General features: G+C 51.4%; 1 protein-coding gene across 11 annotated transcripts in view; it reads right to left on the bottom strand.

Moving 5' to 3' along the window:
* Positions 1–21,668, bottom strand: part of Kdm2b (lysine demethylase 2B) — a 117,054-nt gene that overhangs the window by 70,023 nt on the left and 25,363 nt on the right. For 8 of the 11 annotated variants that reach the window (XM_060382398.1, XM_021631360.2, XM_060382399.1 and 5 more), the window contains 5 exons: positions 18,066–18,244; positions 17,658–17,764; positions 6,588–6,681; positions 5,624–5,777; positions 1,137–1,252 (listed from right to left, as the gene is read on the bottom strand). In XM_060382398.1, the coding sequence (XP_060238381.1) occupies positions 1,137–1,252; positions 5,624–5,777; positions 6,588–6,681; positions 17,658–17,764; positions 18,066–18,244 (650 nt within the window). Of the gene's footprint in view, positions 1–1,136; positions 1,253–5,623; positions 5,778–6,587; positions 6,682–7,957; positions 8,472–9,146; positions 9,196–9,749; positions 9,981–17,657; positions 17,765–18,065; positions 18,245–21,668 lie in introns of those variants that run through there. The other 3 variants (XM_060382401.1, XM_060382402.1, XM_060382400.1) reach the window with 3 other exon arrangements.

The raw sequence follows: 21,668 nt of genomic DNA, 5'->3' as shown, positions 1-21,668 counted from the left end.
TTCAGTTTCTCACCCTTGACCCTGTCTCAAATGCCTGGGGACATGTGGTCAAGCCACAGCTTTGCAAAGAGGGTGGCCAAGTCCCAACCATCGGCAATGTTCAGGGAAACTCTGGGAACAAAAGGCACATATGGCCCTTATCTTGGAAGAGGCTTGATCGCTGAGAAAGCTGTCACCTGAGTGCTCAGTGAGGAGAGCACACGCACAAGGGGACAGAGCTCAGAAAGAGGACAGGAGACCGTGAGACAGGCTTCCTTTCCATCAGTCTTCTCTCCCAGGGGAATGCCTAGGAGAGATGTGATTCCGGACCAGCCCGGGCCTTTTTCAAAGCCCCCACCTACTGCAAACTTCAGCAACAAGAACAAAAGTTCCACACACCATCCTACATATGCAAAGAAGAGAGGCTGTGTTCTTCCCACCTTCAGCTGCTTTCTCAAGCTACAAGTGCACAGGTACCTTTCTCTTTCTCTCTTTCTTTCTCTTCCTTCTTTCTTTCTTTCTTTCTTTTCCTTCCTTCCTTCCTTCCTTTCTCTCTCTCTCTCTCTCTCTCTCTCTCTCTCTCTCTCTCTCTCTCTCTCTCTCTTTCTTTCTTTCTTTCATGTATGAGTGCTCTATCTACATGTATGCATGCATGCCAGAAGAGGGCATCAGGTTTCAGCAGAGGTGGCTGTGAGCCACCATGTGGTTGCTGGGAATTGAACTCAGGACCTCTGGAAGAGCAGACAATGCTCTTATCCACTGAGCCATCTCTCCAGCCCACACATATACTTTTCACACATATATAAACATTGGTTCCACAATGGGATTATTTTGTTTTTGTTTTTTTAATGAAAAAAAACATAGCTCAGACTTGTCCCACTCTACGTAGCCATGGCTGGCCTTGAACTTCTGATCCCCCTGTCTCCACTTCCCAAATGCTGAGGTTACAGGTACGTACTGAGGATTCTGTCTGCCTGTGGCCTGACCATAACCAGAAGCTCCAGGGATTTGGGGATAGGCCTTTGTGTGGGGCCTCACTGCTCACTGCAGAACCAGAACCAAAAGCCCACCTTGAGATACGGAGCAGGAGGGGGAGGGAGCTGAAGCGGCGCTGAGAAAGGCCGGCACGCCCCGGGGAGAGAGGGCTGCCTCCTTACCCGGGTTCTGTCCTCGATCTCGTAGATCCGCAGCTGCATGGGCACGTTGAAGCTGTGCAGGATGTTCCCGCCGAACACCAGAGAGTCGACAGGGGTGTACACCGCGTGGATCCAACCTGAGCGGGGGGCAGAAGCAGGGTGAGCCCCAGATCCCCTCACAGGACTGGAGGGAAGGGAAGGTGGCACCAGGAGGGCAGAGTGGGGCACGGATGTGCCAGGACCTGTGATCGAGACCCCGAGGCTCCCAGACAGCCTGAGGGACTCGGCCAGCTAGCTCAAGGCAGGTGCTGGGATGCTGCAGACAAGTGCCCGTCTTGAAGATCTTGATGGTCAAACCTTCCTCCGAGGGCTTGGCTATAGCTAGGAACAGACAGTCTAGTCCCACCATCGCCACTGAGCCAGGGAGCATGCACGGGGTGCATGCCTCTAGTCCCAGCACTCACAGAGGCAGATAGACCATTGTGAGTTCGAGGCCAGCCTGCAAAGCAAGTCCAGGACAGCCAAGACTACCCAGAGAAACCCTGTCTTGGAAAACCAAAAACCACCACGGCCAACAACAACAATGGTGTCTCCGGCCTTTGCTAAATGATCTTTGCCGAACCACATTTCTGTGTTTTCACCAAGCAGAGCTGTGCTGTCTGCCACTGATGTCATCACCACTGTCAGAGACATTCCAATAACACTTCCTAAGACTGGACTAAGAATGCCTGGAGCCTCAAGGTCCTGCTCTCATACTTCACCCTCACACACACACTTTTCCCTCTATCCAAGCCTGAGTTCAGGGCGCTTGGTTACAACTCTCCCCGTGAAACCATCCCTCATCCGGCTACGTGTTCCCACCTGATGAAGACTCTTGCCTTCCTTGTGGGGAACCTGGCGAGCAGGAACTAATCGCTACAAGCAATCACAATTGGTGTCAGTTTGGAAAAGGACGGTGCCCACATTAATATGTATCGATCACCTTAGACAGATGCCCCTGTAAGGAGGCAGGGAATTAGCCTGGCATGGTGGCTCACACCACCATGTAATCTAAGCACTTGGGGAAGCAGAGGCAGGCAGATCTCTGTGAATTTGAGGCCAGCCTGGTCTACAAAGAGTGTCCAAGACAGCCAAGGCTACACAGAGAAACCCTGTTTCAAAAAAATAAAAAACACAAAGCAAACAAAACAAAACAAAGGAGGCAGAGAATCTGTATGCCCAATTATTAAGGGATTCTAGAGGCTTCTACCAACTTTCCTGCCCACCCTAGGGCATCACAGATGGATCAGGCAGACTTGGTTACACTGAAATGGCTGCTGAGTTCCCCTCCTCCCCTGCTCACTTTTGCATCACTGTCTCAATGATGGCCTTAGAAAAAAAGAGAGGGAAATGGTGGCATTCAAAACCCCACGGTCCCCATTCTGCTGAGGGCAGCTCATTCATATCAAGACTCTGGGAAGCCTAGAACTGGTACCCTGGGCTATAACTGGGCAGGAGAGGCTGGTATCTGCCACCAGCAATAGGAAGGCAATAAACAGCTTATATTCAGGCCAAGCAACTGGGGACAGATGTAGCCATGGAAGGAACAGAGTGACCCACAAAACCCACTGCCAGGGTGATTTCTGAGACGTGAGGGGGCCAAGAGCATCAGAGTCACAAGGAGTTTCACCACAACCCCAGGGCCCCTTGACACATCTGCCCCCATTTCTGTAGTTGCTGTGGAGGTGACCTCACAGTTTCCACAAGCACCCCGCCACCATCCCTGGGCACTGTGGCTGTCAACCGGCAAACAAAAAGCTGTACCTGACCCAAGCACACATCAAGTCTGATCTACCTCATGTTACAAAATGGAGCGATCTCACTTGAGAATCTGATTTGCTTCTCTCCTCACAAGGCGGGGAGATGCCCAAGTCAGGCGTCAACCCTACCTGGTCCTGAAGCTTCAAAGCTAAGCAGCAAGTGTCCAATTTCCCGTGCCTCCAGGATCCTCTGCAGTTCACCTGCTTCATGTACCTCTCCCCTATTCTGAACCCATTTTATGGGTGGATTACCAAAGGCCCGATTATGTAACACTGCCAAAGATTCAGAATCACCATTACTGACTAGCTGGTGCTGACAACCAGGAGGTACATTCCTCTCTGTGCAGCCTTAGCTGGTGTATAACTCAGATATGTACACTAACCCAGCCTTGAACTCAGAGGGATCCATCGGCCTCTACCTCCAAGAGCTGGGATTAAAGATGAGTGCAACTACCACACCCAAAGTTGTTTCTTGAGGTAAATAACATTTAGCAGCTCATACTAGCCTCCTCCCAACTCCAGAAGTGGTTTCCAAGTGAGGATTTTTTTTTTTTAATTTTTAAAAATTTAACTTACATTGGTGTTTTACCATGTATGTCTGTGCGAGGGTGTCAAATCCCCTGGAACTGGAATTACAGACAGTTGTGAACTGTCATGTGGGTGCTGAGATTTGAACCTGGGTCCTTTGGGAGAGCAGCCTTTTCTCCAGCGCCCCAGTGATGGTTCTTACTCCAAGGTGAGGAAGGGTGGGGCATACTTTAAGACCAACCTAAGTCTCTTGTTCACAGAATACTTCACAGACATTGCCACCCTCAGGTGTACCTAACGGGGTGCCCACACTGGGACTAACCAACATGACGGCCTCTTGGCTGGAAATGCACCAAAGAGGGAGGGAGGGAATCCTATGTCCCCTCAGCTGCTCCCTCACTGTCTGGAACCAGGGATTAGAGTCATGCGCCACCACACCCAGCTTGAATGAATTATGTCTTTTCATTTACTTACTTACTTGTTCACTTATGTATTTATTTTATGTAGATGAGGTCTCTATCTGCATGTACACCTGCATGCCAGAAGAGGGCACCAGATCTCATTATAGATGGTTGAAAGCCACCATATGGGTGCTGGAAATTGAACTCGGGACCTCTGGAAGAGCAGACAAGTGCTCTTAACCACTGAGCCATCTCTCCGGCCCCCCTTTTTTAGTATTATTTTTTTTATATTTTTTAAGACTTATTTATTTTATGTATGAGTGCTCTATCTGCATGTTCACCTGCATTCCAGAAGATGGCGCCATATCCTGGTTTAGGTGGTTGTGAGCCACCATATGGTTGCTAGGAATTGAACTCAGGACCTCTAGGTACAGACAGAGGTACAGACAGTGCTCTTAACCACTGAGCCAACTCACCAGCCCCGAATTAGGTCTTATTCCTGATCTAGAGACTGGTTTTGGTACCCACAATGCATTCTGAGCCAGCCTCCTTCGTCTGGCCAGTTACAACTCCCACGTACCCTTCTCAGGTACCCAACATTGTTCTCCTTCCAACTCCTACCACTCAACAGCTTCCTGCTGCTCTTTCTCTGGTTGACGTATCTTCCAAAGTCTAATTACTAAGAGGTACACAACCGTCTACATTTACACTTTTACATGTGTTTGCATATGCCTGTATGTGTGCGACTGTATGTGTGTGTACCTGTGTATGTGCCTGTGCATATACCTGTGTGTGCACTTGTGTATGTGCCCGTGTGTGCCTGTGTCTCACTGTGTGTGTCTCTGTGTCTCACTGAATGTATGTGTTTGTGTGTCTCTCTGTGTGTCTCACTGTGTATGCATGTGTCTGTCTGCCTCTGTGTCTCACTATGTGTATGTGTGTGTGTGTCTACTAGTACAGACCATCACCTTCCTCATCTTGGGCAGAATATTTTCTTTAATGCGTGGAACTCCCTGACCCCTAGGTACCTGGCCACCACGTTGGTAACTCAGTCTTTAGCTAAAAGTCCTCTGTCTGTCTCTTAGAAACTACAGGAAGGAGGTCCAAACTCACTAGTCCACACCATCCTAGGAAGTTCTTGCTCCATTTTTAAGGTGAGAACACTGAGGCACAGAAACAAAGTACCAATTACAAAGGCCATCACCCTTCCCTCAAGCTTGCATCCAAGCTGTGTGGCACAGTCTTCTTCAGTACCTAAGGCCCCGTCCTCGTCCCACAGCAGTGGTTCTCAACCTTCCTGATGCTGCGACCCTTTAATACAGGGTTCCTCATGTTGTAATGTCAAACCACAAAATTATTTTCACTGCTACTTTATAACCATAATTTTGAATTTTCAATTAGGAATTATAATATACATATATGATATGTGAGCCTTGTGAGTGGGTCATTTGACCCCCAAATGGGTTGTGACCCACAAGTTGAGACCCACCATTTTAGAGGAAGGCCCAAGAAAGACTCAAATATCCCTAGAGGAGAAGGCTGAGGATTCTTCAAGGGACAAAGAAGTCTAACTCACAGGTATGATGACTCAGGTTATATGCTTTCTCTGTTGCCTGAGACCTGCTCTCCCCAGGGCACCTAGCTCATCTAATCCCGAGGCCCACAGAAGCCCTCACTTGGCCTCCAACCCTGGCTGAGCCCACAGGACAGCAGGAGGCTGCTCCCAATATTGGAGGAGCTGGCGGTTGACCAACCTCAAACCAGCCACACAGGAACCTACCAGAAGGGATGAAAAATGTGTAGCCTTGCTTCAGCTCAATTCTTTGGCATCGTTCCACACGGTCTCCCAGAAAGATGTCACTCTGTTTGCCTGACAGCACCCATTCCTCATACAGTGCCAGGTTGTGCAGGGTTGGAGGGATCAGCCAAAAGATCTTGGGAGGGAGAGGAGGCAGTTAGGCCAATGATTTCTTCCAGGCTCTGAACAAACCCAAAAGAGCCCTACCTACTTGGGGGCGGGACAAGGAGAGTGGTAAATCTGTCTGTCTGGGCTCCCTGAGCAGGGCTCAAAGCAGGGAGGGAGGGTTCTGGCTACCTTTGGGGTATCTCCATTCCAACTGAAATACCAAGGCAGGAATGCTTCCTGTACTGGGCAGAACATTTTTTTTTTCCTCAGCCACAGGCTTGTCTGGGAGGTAGGGAAAGGAATGAAAGGGAATTTCCTAAGATGTATGATAAAATGGCCCAATAAACTCAGCTCACTTCAGAGGAGGAAAAACATCTGGAATCAAGTGGGTTGACTTCCCCCCAGAATCTCCTCTGACACTGTCATTTTAAAGACACCGAAGAAACAGCCACACCTGGGCATTCTCAAGAAGCGCCTTCATCGGGGCAGTGATGTCACACACAAACACAGCGCGAGCACCCTTCCTTTTCAGAGCGATGTCCTATCTAGCCCCGGTGTAAAATGCCCTTGTAAAGGCTGGCGGTGACTGCCTCCTTTGAAGTTAAAAGGCTCGGTGCCGGAGCTGAGGCAAAGCTGAAGAGCTTCATGCTAGAGCTTCTTGGGAGCTGCAAACTGGCCTGGGGGCACTTAGAACACCAGACAGAGCAAGTACATAGGAACAGGTGCCTCTCCCCTCCAGAAGGAAATAGCCAAGAGGAGGTAAGGGGGAAAGAGGTAACAGGTGGGCAGAGCAAGCCTCTCCACGTACACAGAAGCTAAAGGCACGATGAGCACTCACCTTCCCGCCACGGAAAACATGGTACCACACGGAGGTGCCGCCAAAGTCGATGTGGAAGTCAGTGAAACAACCCTTCACACTCATCAGACAGTACCTGCAGTGTAGAAGCAGGAGCAAGACAACACAAGTCAACCCCAGACCGCAGGAGGCGAGCAGTCGCCCGACCCGATGCCCTTTTATGAAAGCTTGCAGATGGGGAATTTCCGCCTCTTTTTTTTAAAAAAACTGAAATCTAAGTGGAGTTTCCCTCCTGGGGGATGGCCCTGTGATCAGGTGACAAATCTCGTGGGTCATCCACCCTAGAAGCTCAGAGGCAGCATCTTGGTTTTCAGGTTCCCAAGAGAACTGGTAACCCACAGGCCGCTATCAGTTCCAACCCCCGCCCCACCCCCGCCCCACCCCGGAGTCTTCCTTTCTGCTCAGCCCCGAAGCTGCGGCTGCTTCTCTCTCCAGCAGCCAGCCCCCTTTTGCAGCAGGTGGGCCCCCTGGAATTCAGCAGCAAACCGCCTGCGTAGTTTGCCCATCACCAGCCCCATTCATCTAACTCATTCAGTCGCTGGTCCGGCCCCGAAGTGAAGCCCGGGACTGAGAGAACTGGCTAAGCATGCAGATGTGCCTCCTGTGGTTGAGGGCTGCACAGATGAAGTTAAAGGATGCAAGGCTTTGCCCAGTAAGCAACGAGGCTAGAAATCCCGCCGCCCCGTGTGGTTCCACACGTAGGAAATGTTCCCAAGTGAGGAAGTCCAAAGAGGAAGCACACAGACAGATTAGTGGTGGCCGGGGCTGGGGTGGGGGTGAGGCTGGGAACGACACCAAGGAGTGCGGGGTTTCATTCTAGCAGGGATGAAGATGTCCTCAAGCTGTGTGGTTGTGCCTTTCTGTGAACACTCTGGAAAACACCGGGTTGCACACTTTTTCGGTGTGAACAATATGTGAATTTTATCTCGACAAAGGTGTTTTATCTTTTTCTTTTCCTTTTCTTTTTTTCTTTTTTTTAAAGTGACGGGATTAAAAGAAGGTCCTGGGATCAGAGAGGGGTGAAGAGCTCCCGCAATAGATGCTGGATCACAGGTTGTGCATTCAAGAAGAGAAGGAACCCGCTGACCGCGTCCCTCCCTTACAAGCTCTAAAAGAGGTAGGCAGCGCAATCTTCCTCGCTGGCACACAGCGGTCTCCCGTTCCAGTGCCCTACGTGATGCTGGCCCCAGGAAGAGGGGGACACCCCACTGCCTTCCAAGTCCAGGCCTGGCAAAAAACGATGTTAGACCCCCTGCCCACAGAACCCCAGGGGGCACGAAAGAGCAACCTCCCCCTCCCTCATGCTCTTCTCGGCACCTCCAGAGGCCCGAGCACAAGCTTACCCCACTGACCTCTTTTCCCGCTGCACTTTGCTCTTCCGTGGTTTAGGGGAAGAGGGATGGAATGGGGCGGGGACCTGCAGGGAGGAGCCAGCAGCAAGGCCCAGTGGAGAGAATGGGGGGCGTGGGGCTGGGCTGGCTAGAGGGCTGGAGCCTCCAGGAGCCCCCTCCTCCTGGTTGCCTTTTGCACCTCTCTGTTCAGGTAGACCCGGGGCTCAGCCATATGCAGGCAGCGTGCCCCGCGTCCCTCCTCCGGATAGGCTGGAAGGAGCCTTAACCATGTGTCTGCAGGAGGCTGACAAATCAGAAGGCCTCCCCGTACATCAGAGCCCCGCTGCCTAGCAACCCCATCGGAGGGGTGTAGTTGACAGCCCAGGACTGTCACGAAGCTGGCACTAGGGCTGCCGAAGTCCTGACTGGGGTTCTACACCCTGCCGGCCCGCCTACCCTAGGCGATGCAAACAGGTCCCGGACTTGAAACCTAAGAGATCGTCCTCCCCCAAAGAATGGGGGTCCTGAAGCCCTACCCCACCCTTATGGACCACACTGGCCTCTTTCCTCTCAGCTCCACTTCAAAATATTAGTCCTCATTTCCCTAAAACCAGCTCTTTCTCTCGGTTTTTTTTTTTTTTCCTCTTAAAATCTAACCTTGGTTTCCACCCCCTTCAGGCCTCAGCTGAATACAGACTAGAGAAAACAATTTAAGTGTGTGGGGTGGAGCTAAGAGAACACGCTTCCTTCAGCCTGCAGCTGGATGCCCACGGGGTACCTACAGCAGGGGAAAAGGACCAGGGTTGACTGGTCCAGCTCTCAGACCCCTGGTACTGCTTGGTGGCTCCCACTTAGCCCATCTTCCAGCCCTCTGCCCGCACCCAGACACGGGAAAACTAGGGTTCTCCGGCTGTGTGCGCAGGGAAAGTTCTCCAAGTGTAGCCGGTGTCCCGATCCGCCCTCAGGGGCCCACTGTATGCTAACAGACCAGCCAATTCCAAGGTGGGCCCCTCCTTTCAGGGTCCACCCCACCCCTCCCACTCCACACGCCCTGATTAAGCGAAAGTGGCTGTGACGGAGTGGCTCTGTGCTGGTCTCCCCACCCCCGCAAAGGCAACCCTAGGCTTGCTCTACTCCAAGGCTCCCACCCACGCTGACGGGGGGCTCCTCCTCGCTCCTGCTCGCTCTGGCGTGACGCCTTTGCACTGACCTCTACAGCTTCCTCCTCCCAAGCACACCGCAGTCACATGGGCACCCTGGCTCGGCTTCGTGCCACAGCCAGCCCGCCAGCTAGCCGGGCTTCCGCAACGGCAAGGCTGGACAGCCACGCACGCGACAGCCCCGACCCCACCCCCACCCTCCCTCCCGCTAGGTGGCTTCTGTGCACCCAGCAAGTTCTCGGCGGAAAATTGCTGAAAATCAGTAGCGCAGGAGCTTGGTCCTTCCGGGCTTGGAGGCTGGGGATGGAGAGAGGCACGAGGCACAGCGGGGCGCTACACCTGCCGCACCAACTTTGGGGCGCGGCCTGGGGTCTGCAGAGGCGGGGCGGCCCCACCTTGCCCTTCCCTCTCCAACTTCCAGAAACTCTGCCCCGGGTGGCCCAACTGGCTTCCCCTCGGGCGCGGGGCTGACGAGGAGACCCAGGAAAGCTGGCGACGGGTGGCGGGCTGGAGGCGCCGCGCGGGCGCGAACGTCCACGCCCACACCATCAGCCCGCCCCGGGAGACACAAAGAACAGCTCGGCGACGCTGGCCGTGCATCCCGCGGGCAGGAGGCCACCCACACCCGCCCCACGCGCCACAAAGGAGGTTACCCTCGGCGGCCGGGGAGCGGCTCCCGGGCGTCCCCTTCCGCAGAGGCTCGACGCGCGCCAGACCCGGGAGGCGACGGCGGCCGAGCCCCCTCCACGGCGCTGCCAGGCCCCAGCCCAGGACGCCGGGGCCCTCTCGCGCCGCCCTCCTTCCTCCAGGGAGACAGGCGCAGCCTGCGCTCATCCCCGCGCTGAAACTGAACACCCGCGCGGCGCTGAGGCAGCCAGGGAGGTGGAGAGGCCGCCAGGGATGAGCTCCCGGCCCACACTAGGGCACGCGCCAACACACACACCCACCCCGAGGCCCCCTGGCCCACGCCTGTGCTTCCCGGCAGTATCCGGGTTTTCCAGTGTAGACAACACCTTGGTGCCCAGGTGGTGACCTGGCAAAGCCACCTTCCTCCGGCTCAGCTGATGGGAGGACCAGAGCTGAGATTCCTGGGGAGTGTGTGATGGGGCGAGGGGAAGCTCCTGGCACGAGGAGACTGGCTGTGTGACCTTGGGCAACTCCTTTCCTCTCGGGGTAGTTTACTAGAGGTAACCTGAAGTTCAGCTGGGCGTTCCAGAAGATTCTTCCCCTACCTGCCCCTCAGGAGCCCCGCGACCTCACGGCACGGGGGTGGTTACAGGGGTTCAGTGGGGTAAGTGTCCATTAGTTACACATCAGTTATCCACACTTGGCAACTGTGTGAGCCTCCGATGCCCACCGCCTCAGACGAGGAAGCCGGAGTTCGCAAGTTCGGCCCCTCACCCCGAACACTACCCAGGGAGTGGCCATCGAGACTCAGTCCCTCCCAGACCGACCTGGCCAATCCCAACTCCAACAACAAAATCTGAAGTTACAGCCAAACAGGTGAAAAAAAAAGAAGTGTTCTGCTCAATTCAAAAGTACCGCCCCAGGGTCATGGGGGCAAGAGAACCTCCTTTCAGCACTGGCCTTCCTTCAGAGCCACAGAGAGGCAGGAGATGACTGTCTGTCTGTCTCTGAAGAGGCAGAAACCAAATTCCATTCTTTGGTCAGACGCTACACTGTGGAAAGCCAGCAAGGTAATTAGGTTCTAACTAAAGTGTTGACAGTAACAGTGAGACAGCGTGGCCTCTATGTCACCCTCCAACTCCATCACTCCCAGTTTAAATATGCAAACACTTGAACCCATTTCCTGGTGCCTTCCCTCTCCGAACCCGTCAGCATTCTGTCTATAAGCTTACATTATAAGTGGCTAGATTAATTTTTTTAGCAGGTGTATTTTTTTTATTTTTCCTCTTGGGAGGTAAGATTAACAGCTCAGGTCACCAGGAAGGTGCCCCTGGGTAAGAATTTTTATCACACCTAGAAACTGATTTAGAGCTGAATAAAGCTGGCAGAGGAGGCCACCCTAGCATCTGGACCATGAAGTTCAAATGAGAGGATTGGTTTTTTGGGGTACAAATACCTGTTTCTTGATGGAAGGACCATAGGTGATTCATTTGTGGAAAGAGAACATCAACATCATCTTAAATTCTCATCAGCTTATTACCTTGGATAGATTCTCTCTTTTAACAACTTTGCTTCCTACTGAACTACTCAGAAGCCTCTAACTTGGAATTTCATGGCTCCAATCAAGTTCTGGGTGTACATGCTTGGGCTAGCAAAATTTTTTGTACTTTTAAATATGTACTATATATTGGGTTTGGTGGGTTTTTTTTGTTTGTTTGTTTTTTGTTTTGTTTTTTTTTTTGTTTTGTTTTGTTTTTGAGATACAGTCTCACTATGTAGCCCTGGCTGTCCCGAAACTCACACCGTAGACCAGACTGGTCTTGAACTCAGAGAGGTTTGCCTGCCTCTGCCTCCTGAGTGCTGGGATTAAAGGCATGTGTGTGCCCACTATGCCTTGCTCACTTATAGTTATTTTAACTATGCAAATAATTCCAAGAGAACCTTTACTGGGTATAGTGACACCTAACTGAAATCCCAACACTTAAAAGGTAGAGTCAGGAGGATCAGTTCAAGGACAGCCTGGGCTACAGGCGACTTTGTCTACAACAACAAACAGAATTTCTAAAGGGCAGCCTCTCAGCTCTGTACGAGCCCCACTAGCCACTGTTGTTTTACACTCAGCAGCAATATGACCTTCACTGAACCACTGTGAATGTCCGCATTAGTGGCAGCATACCTGCCAACGGTATGATTAAGGTGTATATGCCAGTGTCTAACACAACGTCTGAGTGGGGACCCTACAGAGCAGGGGGAACTGTTAGAGAGGTGAAGGAGAAGAGCCAAGAATCTTGAGGTCTGGGGTCCATAACTGCCAGTTTCCCTACCTGGTAGGACACAGGTGGTCACTTTTGATGCGAGCAAAGGTATGCACTGGAAAGCAGATGTGGCTGTAACAAATGCGAAGGAGGAAAAGCAGAGAACACCACATCCCAAAAGGCCACACGTGCAGACTCCTCATCCCTCGGGGCTCATACTCCACATTTCACAGCTGCTGAATCCTCCTGTCTTCCCTCAGCATGGGAGGGAGGCAGGCTGGGGCAGACGGAGCCTCTACGCAGAAGGACAAACTGAGGAAGAGGAACAGGGGTGTGACGGCGTGATGCCCGAGTGACCAGTGAAACTGCCATCCTGTGTTTCAGATTCCCACCCAGTATTTCCCCCAGATTTTCTTGTCAGTAGAGCGAAAACGTGCAGCAGAATCATGGGGGAAGGGCAGTGCTCCCTTCACCGTCATCCGGGCTGCGAGCGTAAGCTTTATACGAGCTCCCCTTTTTGCTGGGAGTCCGGGCTCCTCCACTGTTTGTGGGCCCACAGCCTATCATTACACTAGCAACACTCACTGCCAAAGCCCCTGCTGCTACGGCAGGAGGAGTGAGGAGCAGAGTCGTTAATCCCTCTCTGCAATGCATCACCATGCCCAATCCTTAGTGGAAAGGGTGCACATGTGTGCAGACCTAGGGGACTGTGGGAGCTTCAAAACACGCCCCGGAATTTAATTTAACACGGAGCCCGCCCTGCCTCAGAGCTCCCCCTGCCTCAAGGCGGCAGCATTAACCTAAGCTGGCACTAGGGCTCAGAGGGAGAGCACGCCAAAGAAACAAAAGGGAGGGGGCTGGGCATGCAGCATGAAGCCCTGTGTTCCATCCCCAGCACCACAGAGAAACACGACTTGTGCTGGAGAGATGGCTCGGTGCTAAGGAGCACTTGCTGCTCTTGTAGAAAAGCTAGGCTTTGGGACCCTGCACACCATGGTGGCTGACAACTGTTACCCCGGCTCCGGGAGTAGACAACCTGGACCACATACCCTCTTCTGACCTCTGCAGGGCCACATAGTACGTGTGTGTGTGTGTGTGTGTGTGTGTGTGTGTGTGTGTGCCTGTGTGTGCATGCAAGCACACAGGCAAAACATTCACTCACAGAAAACAAATATTAATTTAAAAAAATTTAAAAACCAGCACGCGCCTGTCATCCCAGCACTGGGGAAGGCAGGAGACTCTCTGTGAGTTCAGGGCCAGCCTGGTCTACAAAGTGAGTCCAGGACAGCTGAGGCTACAGAGAAAGGCTGTCTCAAAATAAATTTTAAAAAGTAAAAAAATTAAGAAAACGAGACATGGGTCACATGCCTGTATTCCAGCAGTTCAGAGGTTGAAGCATGGGAATCAGAGAAGCTAAAGTCATCCTTGGCTTGAATTGGAGGCCAGCCTGGGCTACCCTGTCTCAAAGAGACCACAAAAAGAACAGAAAAGAAAAAAAGAGGTATCCTTTAGAATATGAGCTGGACTAATTAATGAACACAACAGAAATAAACAGGATATGACTTTTAAAATTAGGTCACTGTGTCCTCTTGGGTCTTCCCGGAAGCACTCACTCTTGGGAACCAGCTGCCGTGAGGGAGAGACAATTCAAACAGCCTTGTGGAGTGTTCCACATGGTGAGGGACTCAACCTTCGATGGCTTCCTGCCAACAGCCCCGGGAGTGCTCCATTTCAGAAGCATATCCTTTAGCCAGGCTTTAACCTTAAGACCTAAGCCTTGGCATAAGCTCCCAAAAGCCCTGGAGCAAAAGACCATCCCGCTGCTCTTAGAGTCCCGGTCTTCAGAAACTGACAGCACCTGTGGTGTCTTAGACTTTGGGGATGGGGTAGGGTGAATGGGGCATTTGTTTCCGACTCGAATGCACAGTGATCCTCTTGCTGTAGCCCTTTCATGTGCTGGTAGGATTTCGGGGATGAGGCACCACACCTGCCTCTGTTGATTTTTTTTTTTTCTTTTTTCCTTTAGGATGTTAAAGTTAAGGGTAATGGCTGTGGGCAACCACAAACAGCCGGGGCAAGGATACTCCTCAGGGCAGTCACTGTCCAGGGAGAACTGTTCTAGAATAATTCTTCCCAGAGTCTCTGCAGGGAAGAGACGAGGGGAAGGAGGCAATAGCAGAAATGAAGGGTGAGAGCAGCATTCACCGGTCCAGCCCTTGGTTCCCCCTCTCCTTTACACCCTACTGTCCTATGTTCCTTTGAGACACTTACTAAGTTGTATCATTCCCTCGATGCCTTGCCCGTCCTGTCACAATATATGCTCCATGGGGCCTCAGCTTTACACACTGCGGCCTGACACTAACTTAAAGCAGGTTTTTGCACGGTAACTGATACATTATCATCCGCTAGAATTCTTTCATCTTCAAGTCTCAGGTACCTGGGTTCCCTTCCCCTTCCCCCGCCTCAAGACTCTCAACTGAAACCTATTAAAATTCCTAACCCTCTGACCAAACCCCAGAGGCAGGAAAAAAGCCTTAGTGTTCGTCACATGTCCCCTCCGCGTCCGCAAACCTCCCTCCATTCGGAGGCCCGTCAGCTGTCTGTTCAGTAGGCGCCTCCAGCGAGGAAGCACTGTGATTTCCAGAAACAATGTCATTTTAATTAAATTCCACAGAACCATTCCACAGTCCCAGAGGACTCCATCATGGTGGGATTTTTTTTTTCACCTTGCTTATGAACATTTGAGATCAGCCCTCTTTTCAGGCGAACAAATGGACTATCTTCAAGGTGACAACGTCCTTCCTAGCAAGGTTCAAATCCTGTAATAAGTTCCCCTGGCCACAGATGGAGTTTGAAAAATCTATTTGACACATTATCTCACCAATACATCTGAGACGTGTGGGCTAAAAAGTCACATATTTATACCCCGTTGTTCTGGTAATTAAGAGTCTCTAAATGTGTGTAGGTCTAACCGTTTAAAGGAATCGTTCCAGAAAGCGAAGACTGTAATGAATACCTCAAAAAGGCGGGGCCGCCCCTACTAGAAATGCATACCACCCAGCACAATCTATTTTACCTCCTAAAGATATGCCCAGGTGTGATCACCTCTTTCCTGAGATGTAGGCCAGGCGGCAGCCTCCTCACACCTCCAATCCACACAGCAGGAGCATTCGCAGAATGCAAACCCACTTGAACGCATCCTGCTCTGCTTAGATCTCGGGGAACAGAGTGTGGGGGGGAAACTGCCATAGTGATCATAAGCTCTGAGCGCAGACTGGGTTATGTATTGACACCCCCTCAACCCACGCTCCCCAAAACTAGGGAAACTGCATAAATGACGCCCGGAGTTCAGATCCCCAAAACTCACATAAATCCCAGAGTGTGGCAGCCTGTCCTCAGTTCTAGTACCATACAAGCCCAAGACAGGGATCTCTGAAACGATCTGGCTAAGGCAGACTAGCTATATTGGGAAGCTATGGGATCAACTGAGAGACCCTTACCAGCTGATTCACCTCAGACCAGTACCAAGACATCTCCTACCTCTGTTGGTGGTCTCAGCCCCAGAATTCAGTTTGCATGTATTTCTGTCACTGTTGGAGTCGCATCTGTCCCTCCATAAATTGAACATTCCATTACAAAGTTCCCCCACCCTGTGTCCTTGGCACAGCTAAGATGCTCAGTTCATTGTTGCTGAATGAATGAATGGAGGTGGTCACTGGATCACTGGCAACCTGCTCCTTTCCTTCAGCTCCACCTTCACCACTTCTCCCTCTCAATCCCTTCCCAGTCCTCACATTTCCTCTGCCCCCAAAAGCCCAGTTAGGAAGCAGAGGTGGCCCAGCAGGTCTACACGTGCTGCTCATGCCTGGCCACTTGAAAGCGCTCGGTACCCACAAAAACCTGACCTCTGACTTGGGGATGCACTGTGTGGTACATGCCCACACAATCATAATAAGCAATTAAAAAAAAAAAATAGGCCTGGTGGCGCATGCCTTCAATCCCCACACTTGGGAGGCAGAGGTGAGGCTAGCCTGGTCTACAGAGTGAGTTCCAGGACAGGCAGAACTAGGTAGAGAGACCCTGTCTCAAACAAAACAAAGCAAAGAATAAATATCCCCCCCCCGCAGTGAACTGGGCCCCGCCCTCCAAGAAGACCCCTTGAGAACAAGAGCTCAGAAGGATACGCCTGTCTGGATTTGTTTCTCTTTGCCTAAAAACATGGACGCATGTGCTACATGGCATGAGCTACACAGGGTGAATGAGGGTGGAGGCCCTTAGCCTTATCCATCCCTTTATCCACCCATCTCAGAGCATTCTGCTGTGATTGAATCAGAATGGAACAAAACTGGAAACAAGCCCTGCTCCCCTCCCTCTGCACCTGGACCCCATTCTCTGCCTTTGATGCAGCCCAAATGCAAAGAATACATTGAACTTTAGCTTAGAGGGGAAGATGCCCATGAATTAATGAGAGAAGAGACACAGAGAGAGAGAGAGACAGAAGGAGAGGAACACTGAGAAATCCAGGGTGAAAGTGCTAGCCTGCCTCGCAAAGCCTGGCACGTGGTGTGCATTCCACACAGGCTCAATGGAGGGCTGCAGGGACGAGGAGTTCACGGCTGAGACTTCCTGGGGGCATTGCTGGCAGCAGGATTCAGCGGGGATGCTAATGGAGCCAGGCTGCCAGCACCAGTCTTTCTGGGAAGCCTGCATCTCCTTCCCATTTCAGGGAGAGAAGCAGAGGGTCTATAATGGCAGGAGTATCCAAGGTGACTTCCTCCTCCAGATGGTCCATTATTCAAATCCCTTAATATGAGAGGACTCCCAAGCACCCCCGTCCATACTGAACAGCAGGCTCAGAACATACTGTGATCTGTACTGAAGTCTCTGCTCTCAAACCTTCCCCACCTTGGCCACCCTCAAATCCACAGGGCACCACTGAAGGCATGTCAGGTGACTAAGCTGACACTGAGCTTTGCTTGGGAAAGGTGCTTGTGGATCAGAGGTTCTAGGTCTCAACACCAAAGAGGAGAGAAATGGGATGGGCAGATGGCTCTGTGGTTACAAGCACTTGCTCCTCTTGTAGAGGGCTCAGCCTTAGTTCCCAGCATCCACATCAGAGGCACATAACTCCTGTCCTTCCAGCAGTATATACATCTCCTTCCACATCTGTATGGGCACCAGGCACACACGTGGAACACATATATACATTCAGACACTCACAAACACACACACACAGAAAGAGACTAGTGTCCAATGTGGACCTGTCCCTCTAAAACTGCCACTCCCAGGCCACTGTCACCTGAGGGTACAGACCAAGGCTTCAAGAACAGACAAGTGTGTACCCGTTGCACAAACATGGACACCACCGAGGCAGCTCGTACCACTCTTCTCAGATCACCACCCCAAGAGAAGCTGTGTGGAGGCCCCGGGGCCACCAAGAAAGAAGGCCTGACCCATCATGGAGCCTGCAGGCCCAGGGAGATGACACGCTGGTTTGTTCTCACTCGGGAACTCATCTCTCACATCACCACCGTGGTCCGGCTGTGTGTGTGTGGGGGCAATTCTTTACCTCTAAAGCAACACTGAGACCTGCATTGAGGACCAGGAAGTCTCTCGCCAATGCCCACAAGGTCGTGGTCCCACCCCTGCCCAGTCCCAACACCAGCCCAGCAATCTTACTTCTTGACTTTGGGGTACTTCATCTCTGCAAGGGCATTTGTGGCTTCCGTCTGCTTTTCCTTTAGGTGCTGGGGCCACATGTTGTCCACCCAGTCCACCAGGTCCACCTGAAAGCCAGACCATCGTAAGCAACGCCCACATCGCCTGCAGACGGTCCAGAAAGAACCACCCCCCTGCCTGAGGAGTCTCTGGGTACCATCAGCGAGGCCACCTCACCCATGCCACCCTTCCAGGCACGGGATCCAACCCAGCTCTACACTTCCCCGCCACACCCCCAAGGGACCAGCCTCAGCCACGCCCGCCCAGCCGCTCCATCTCAGGAAGAAAGCAATGCAGAGGCAGACCTCGTGGGAGGTGAGTGGGGGGGGGCAGGCAAGGATGGAAGGTGGCACGAGGGCATTGGCATACCACAGTGGGACGCTTGACCAGATGTTCCAGCTTCGTGTGGCTGAACTCGAGGCTGATGACATTGTACAACTTGTCCCGCTGTGCCTCTGGTGTCTCGTAGTAACGCACAAACTGGGACATGCTCATCTCGGTACCCTTCTGGGTGTTCACGTCCATCACATCCACCAGCCGGCGACTCCCTGGGCACAGAACACACAGTCTGTTCACTGGGGCCAGCACAGGGCTCCGGATCCTATGAGGGGGCACCCCCACAGTCAGCAGCGGCTTCTCCCGCAGCGCTCCCCACTCTCGCCTTTACTCCAAGCCCACCAATGGCTGTGTACAGCCCCATTTTATGTCAACTTGATACAACCTGCAATCATCAGGGGAGACACAACTGAGAAAACGCCTCCATAGGACCCGGTGGCAGGCTAGCCTATAGCTCTGAGGCTCTCCACCTTCCTAACGCTGCTGCCCCTTAATATAGTTCCTCGTGTTGAGGTGACCCCCAGCCATAAAATTGTTTTAATTGCTACTTCTTACCTGAAGTTTTGCTACTGTATGAACTGTAATGTCATTATCTGTATTTTCTAATGGTCTTAGGAGACCCCTGTGCGACCTCCAGGTTGAGAACCATTGCTACAGCATTTTCCTAATTAGTGATTGATTTTCTTAATCAGCCCATTGTGGGTGGGGCCATCCCTGGGCTGGTGGTCCTGGGTTCTTTAAGAAGGCAGGCTGAGCAAGCCATGATGAGCAAGCGGGTAAGCAGCACCCCTCCACGCCTCTGCCTCAGCTCCTGCCTCCAGGGTCCTGCCCTGCTTGAGCTCCTATCCACACTGCTTTCCACGATGCACTGTGCTGTGGAACTTTGAGTGAAGCAAACCCTCTGCTCCCCCAGTTACTTTGGTGATGGTTTTTCTTCGTTGCAACAGTAACCTTGAGACACTGTACCATGTCAGTATTCCTGGCCCTGACTGCTGCCTCCTTCCTCCATCACTGCAGTCCGTGTAACTGCTCTCCAAGCTGCCTTCTGGCGCGTCCCAGGACCCCCTCCACTCCCCCAGACACTGCAGCCAGGGTGAGCTTTCTGAAACACAGACCCAGCCACGGACACTTTTCTACTCGAAACTCCCTGCCAACAAACGCCTCAGTGCAACAAGCAAGGCCTTTCTGTCTGCGGCATGAAGAGTATTCATCTCTCCAGACAATCAACAGTTTAAAAGCCTCTCAATCACTTGGAGTCGGGCATAGTAGTGCACACCTGGAGCCCCCGCCCTGTTTCAGAAAATGTAAATAAATAAATATATAAATAAATAAATATCCCTCCCTCAGGAAGCTGAAGAGTGCTCAGTGGTTACGAGCACCTGATTTTTCAGGTGATCTGGTTTCAATCCCCAGTACCACATGGTGGCTCATGACCACCTGTAACTTCAGTTCCATAAGATTTGACACCTTTTCTGGCCTCTGCAGGCACATGGGTCATATACATACATGCAGGCTAAACATTCATACATGAAAAAAAATTAATTAATTTATAAAATAAAAAAATAAATATTTATTTCTAAATATGTCTTTTGTTTGTTTGTTTTTTGTTTTTCTGAGACAGGGTTTCTTTGTGTAGCCTTGGACGTCCTGGACTTGCTTTGTAGAGTCATGGCTGGCCTTGAACTCTGCCTGCCTCTGCCTCCCCGAGCGCTGGGATCACAGGCATGTGCTGCCACACCCAGCTCTAAATAAATAAACACAAGTCTTACTCGGGGCTAGGAAGATGGCTCAGTTTGCCAAGCATTTGCTTTGCAAGCATGAAGACATGAGTTCAATCTCCAGAACTCACATACAAAAGGCAAAGTGTGATGATGTGATGGTGTGCACTTATAATTCCAGTGCAGAGGGGACTAATGGGTCTCCAGGGCTCCAGGCCCAGCCAGTCTACACTCATGGAGCTCCACATCAGGGAGGAACTCTGTCTTCTGGAACCAAGATGGATGACTCCTAAGGAAGACACCCAAGGTTGCCAGCTGCCTACACAGGCAGGCAGGCACCCACACACCCACGCACATTCATACACAGTCTCATTTCTCGGACTAGGAATTTGGCTCAATTGGTAGAGTGCTTGCCTAGTACATACAAACCAGTTTGACTCTCAACACTGCATAAACCACGAAGGTGATGTATACCTGTAAATCGAACAGTCAGAAGGCTGAGTGTCACAGGAGAATCATGAGTTTAAGGCCAGCATGGACTATATAGTGAGTTCTAGGCAAGGCTAGACCACAGTATGGGACCCTTTCTCAAAAACAAAACAAAACAAAACAAAAAACAAGAAGAGAGGGGGAAATTTTTCATTCCCTAGTCTGTGAAGGCAGCATTAACTTGGTTTCTTTGAACCCCGGTCTTCATCTTGTTAGCCCTTCTGCTAGAGTGACTGTGAGGAATAAACCACATGACTCCTCAAATAACCGGCACAGTGTCCAGAATGTAAGGATGCTTTTTTACCCCCAGCACTGATCATGACTTTTAAACACTGCACTTCTGCTTTCTTATCCTTCTTCCCTCCAACTCTGGTAAGCACCATGAGTGCAATCTTGCTCATAATTCTATAGCAAGAACCTGAAAGAAAGAGGCTTAGCACACAAGAGCTAGGGAGTGAACAAGTATTAAAAATGAGGTGGAGACACCACGTCACCAACGGAAAAGAGCAGGTGCCTCCTGCTGAACAAAGTCCAGCCTTCCACCTCAGCAGTGGACTCCATGCCTCTCACAACATCCCAGAGAAAAGGGAACCAGCCCTGGACTGGGACAGAAAACCTCCAGGTTAAACCTGCATCCCCCTACCAACAAGCGAACCTTTGACCTTTCTTTGCTCGTCTACGAAATGGGAAAATGTGTCTCTCTAAAACTTGTGCCATGGAGGGGGAAAAAATGAGCAAGCCTTGAATGGGGAGGAGACAGACACAAGGTAGCCTGCCAAGTTTTTGGTGACTTATGGAGGAACCTGGCACCTCCTGCATGTTACACTCGAGAAGAGCATGAACCCACCAGCTGGTCTGAAAGGACCCTAGTTCCTCATTAGCTCAGTGACAAATGCACAGTTGATGGAAACTCAACAACAACCAAAGTCGAGCCTCTCTTTTCACCACAATCCCCCAGGTTACAGCTACATTCACCTAGGATGAATACAGAACAGCCTCAGGGGCCAGCGGCCAACCCAGCCTACTGCCTGCTTTTTTGTTCGGTTTTGCTTTTGCTTTTTTGAGACAGTGTCTCCTGTAGTTCAGTCTAGCCCCAACACTGTGGCCCAGAAAGAACTTGAACTCTTGATCTTCCTGTCACCACCTCCCAAATGCTGCGATCACAAGCATGAACCAAGCTTGCTTTCTTTTCTTTTTTAAAAGTTGGGTCTCACTGTATAGCCCAGAATGATCTTGAATTCATGCTCCTGCCTTACTCTCCTGGGATTCACAGGCATATGGCCATGCTTGGCAATGCAGCTTTGCGGCCTTTGTTAATTTTTAAAAACAGCATCTTGCTATATAGTCCTATTTGATCCCAGAACCTGTTAGGTGACTAGGTGAAGGCCGGGTGTGGTTGCACACATCTTTTTTTTTTTTTTCACATTTA

The sequence above is a fragment of the Meriones unguiculatus genome, chromosome 4 (assembly GCF_030254825.1).
Source record: "Meriones unguiculatus strain TT.TT164.6M chromosome 4, Bangor_MerUng_6.1, whole genome shotgun sequence".
Taxonomy (NCBI): domain Eukaryota; kingdom Metazoa; phylum Chordata; class Mammalia; order Rodentia; family Muridae; genus Meriones; species Meriones unguiculatus.
The sequence above is the reverse complement of the archived record's forward strand: the minus strand, read 5'-3'. Positions and strand labels throughout refer to the sequence as shown.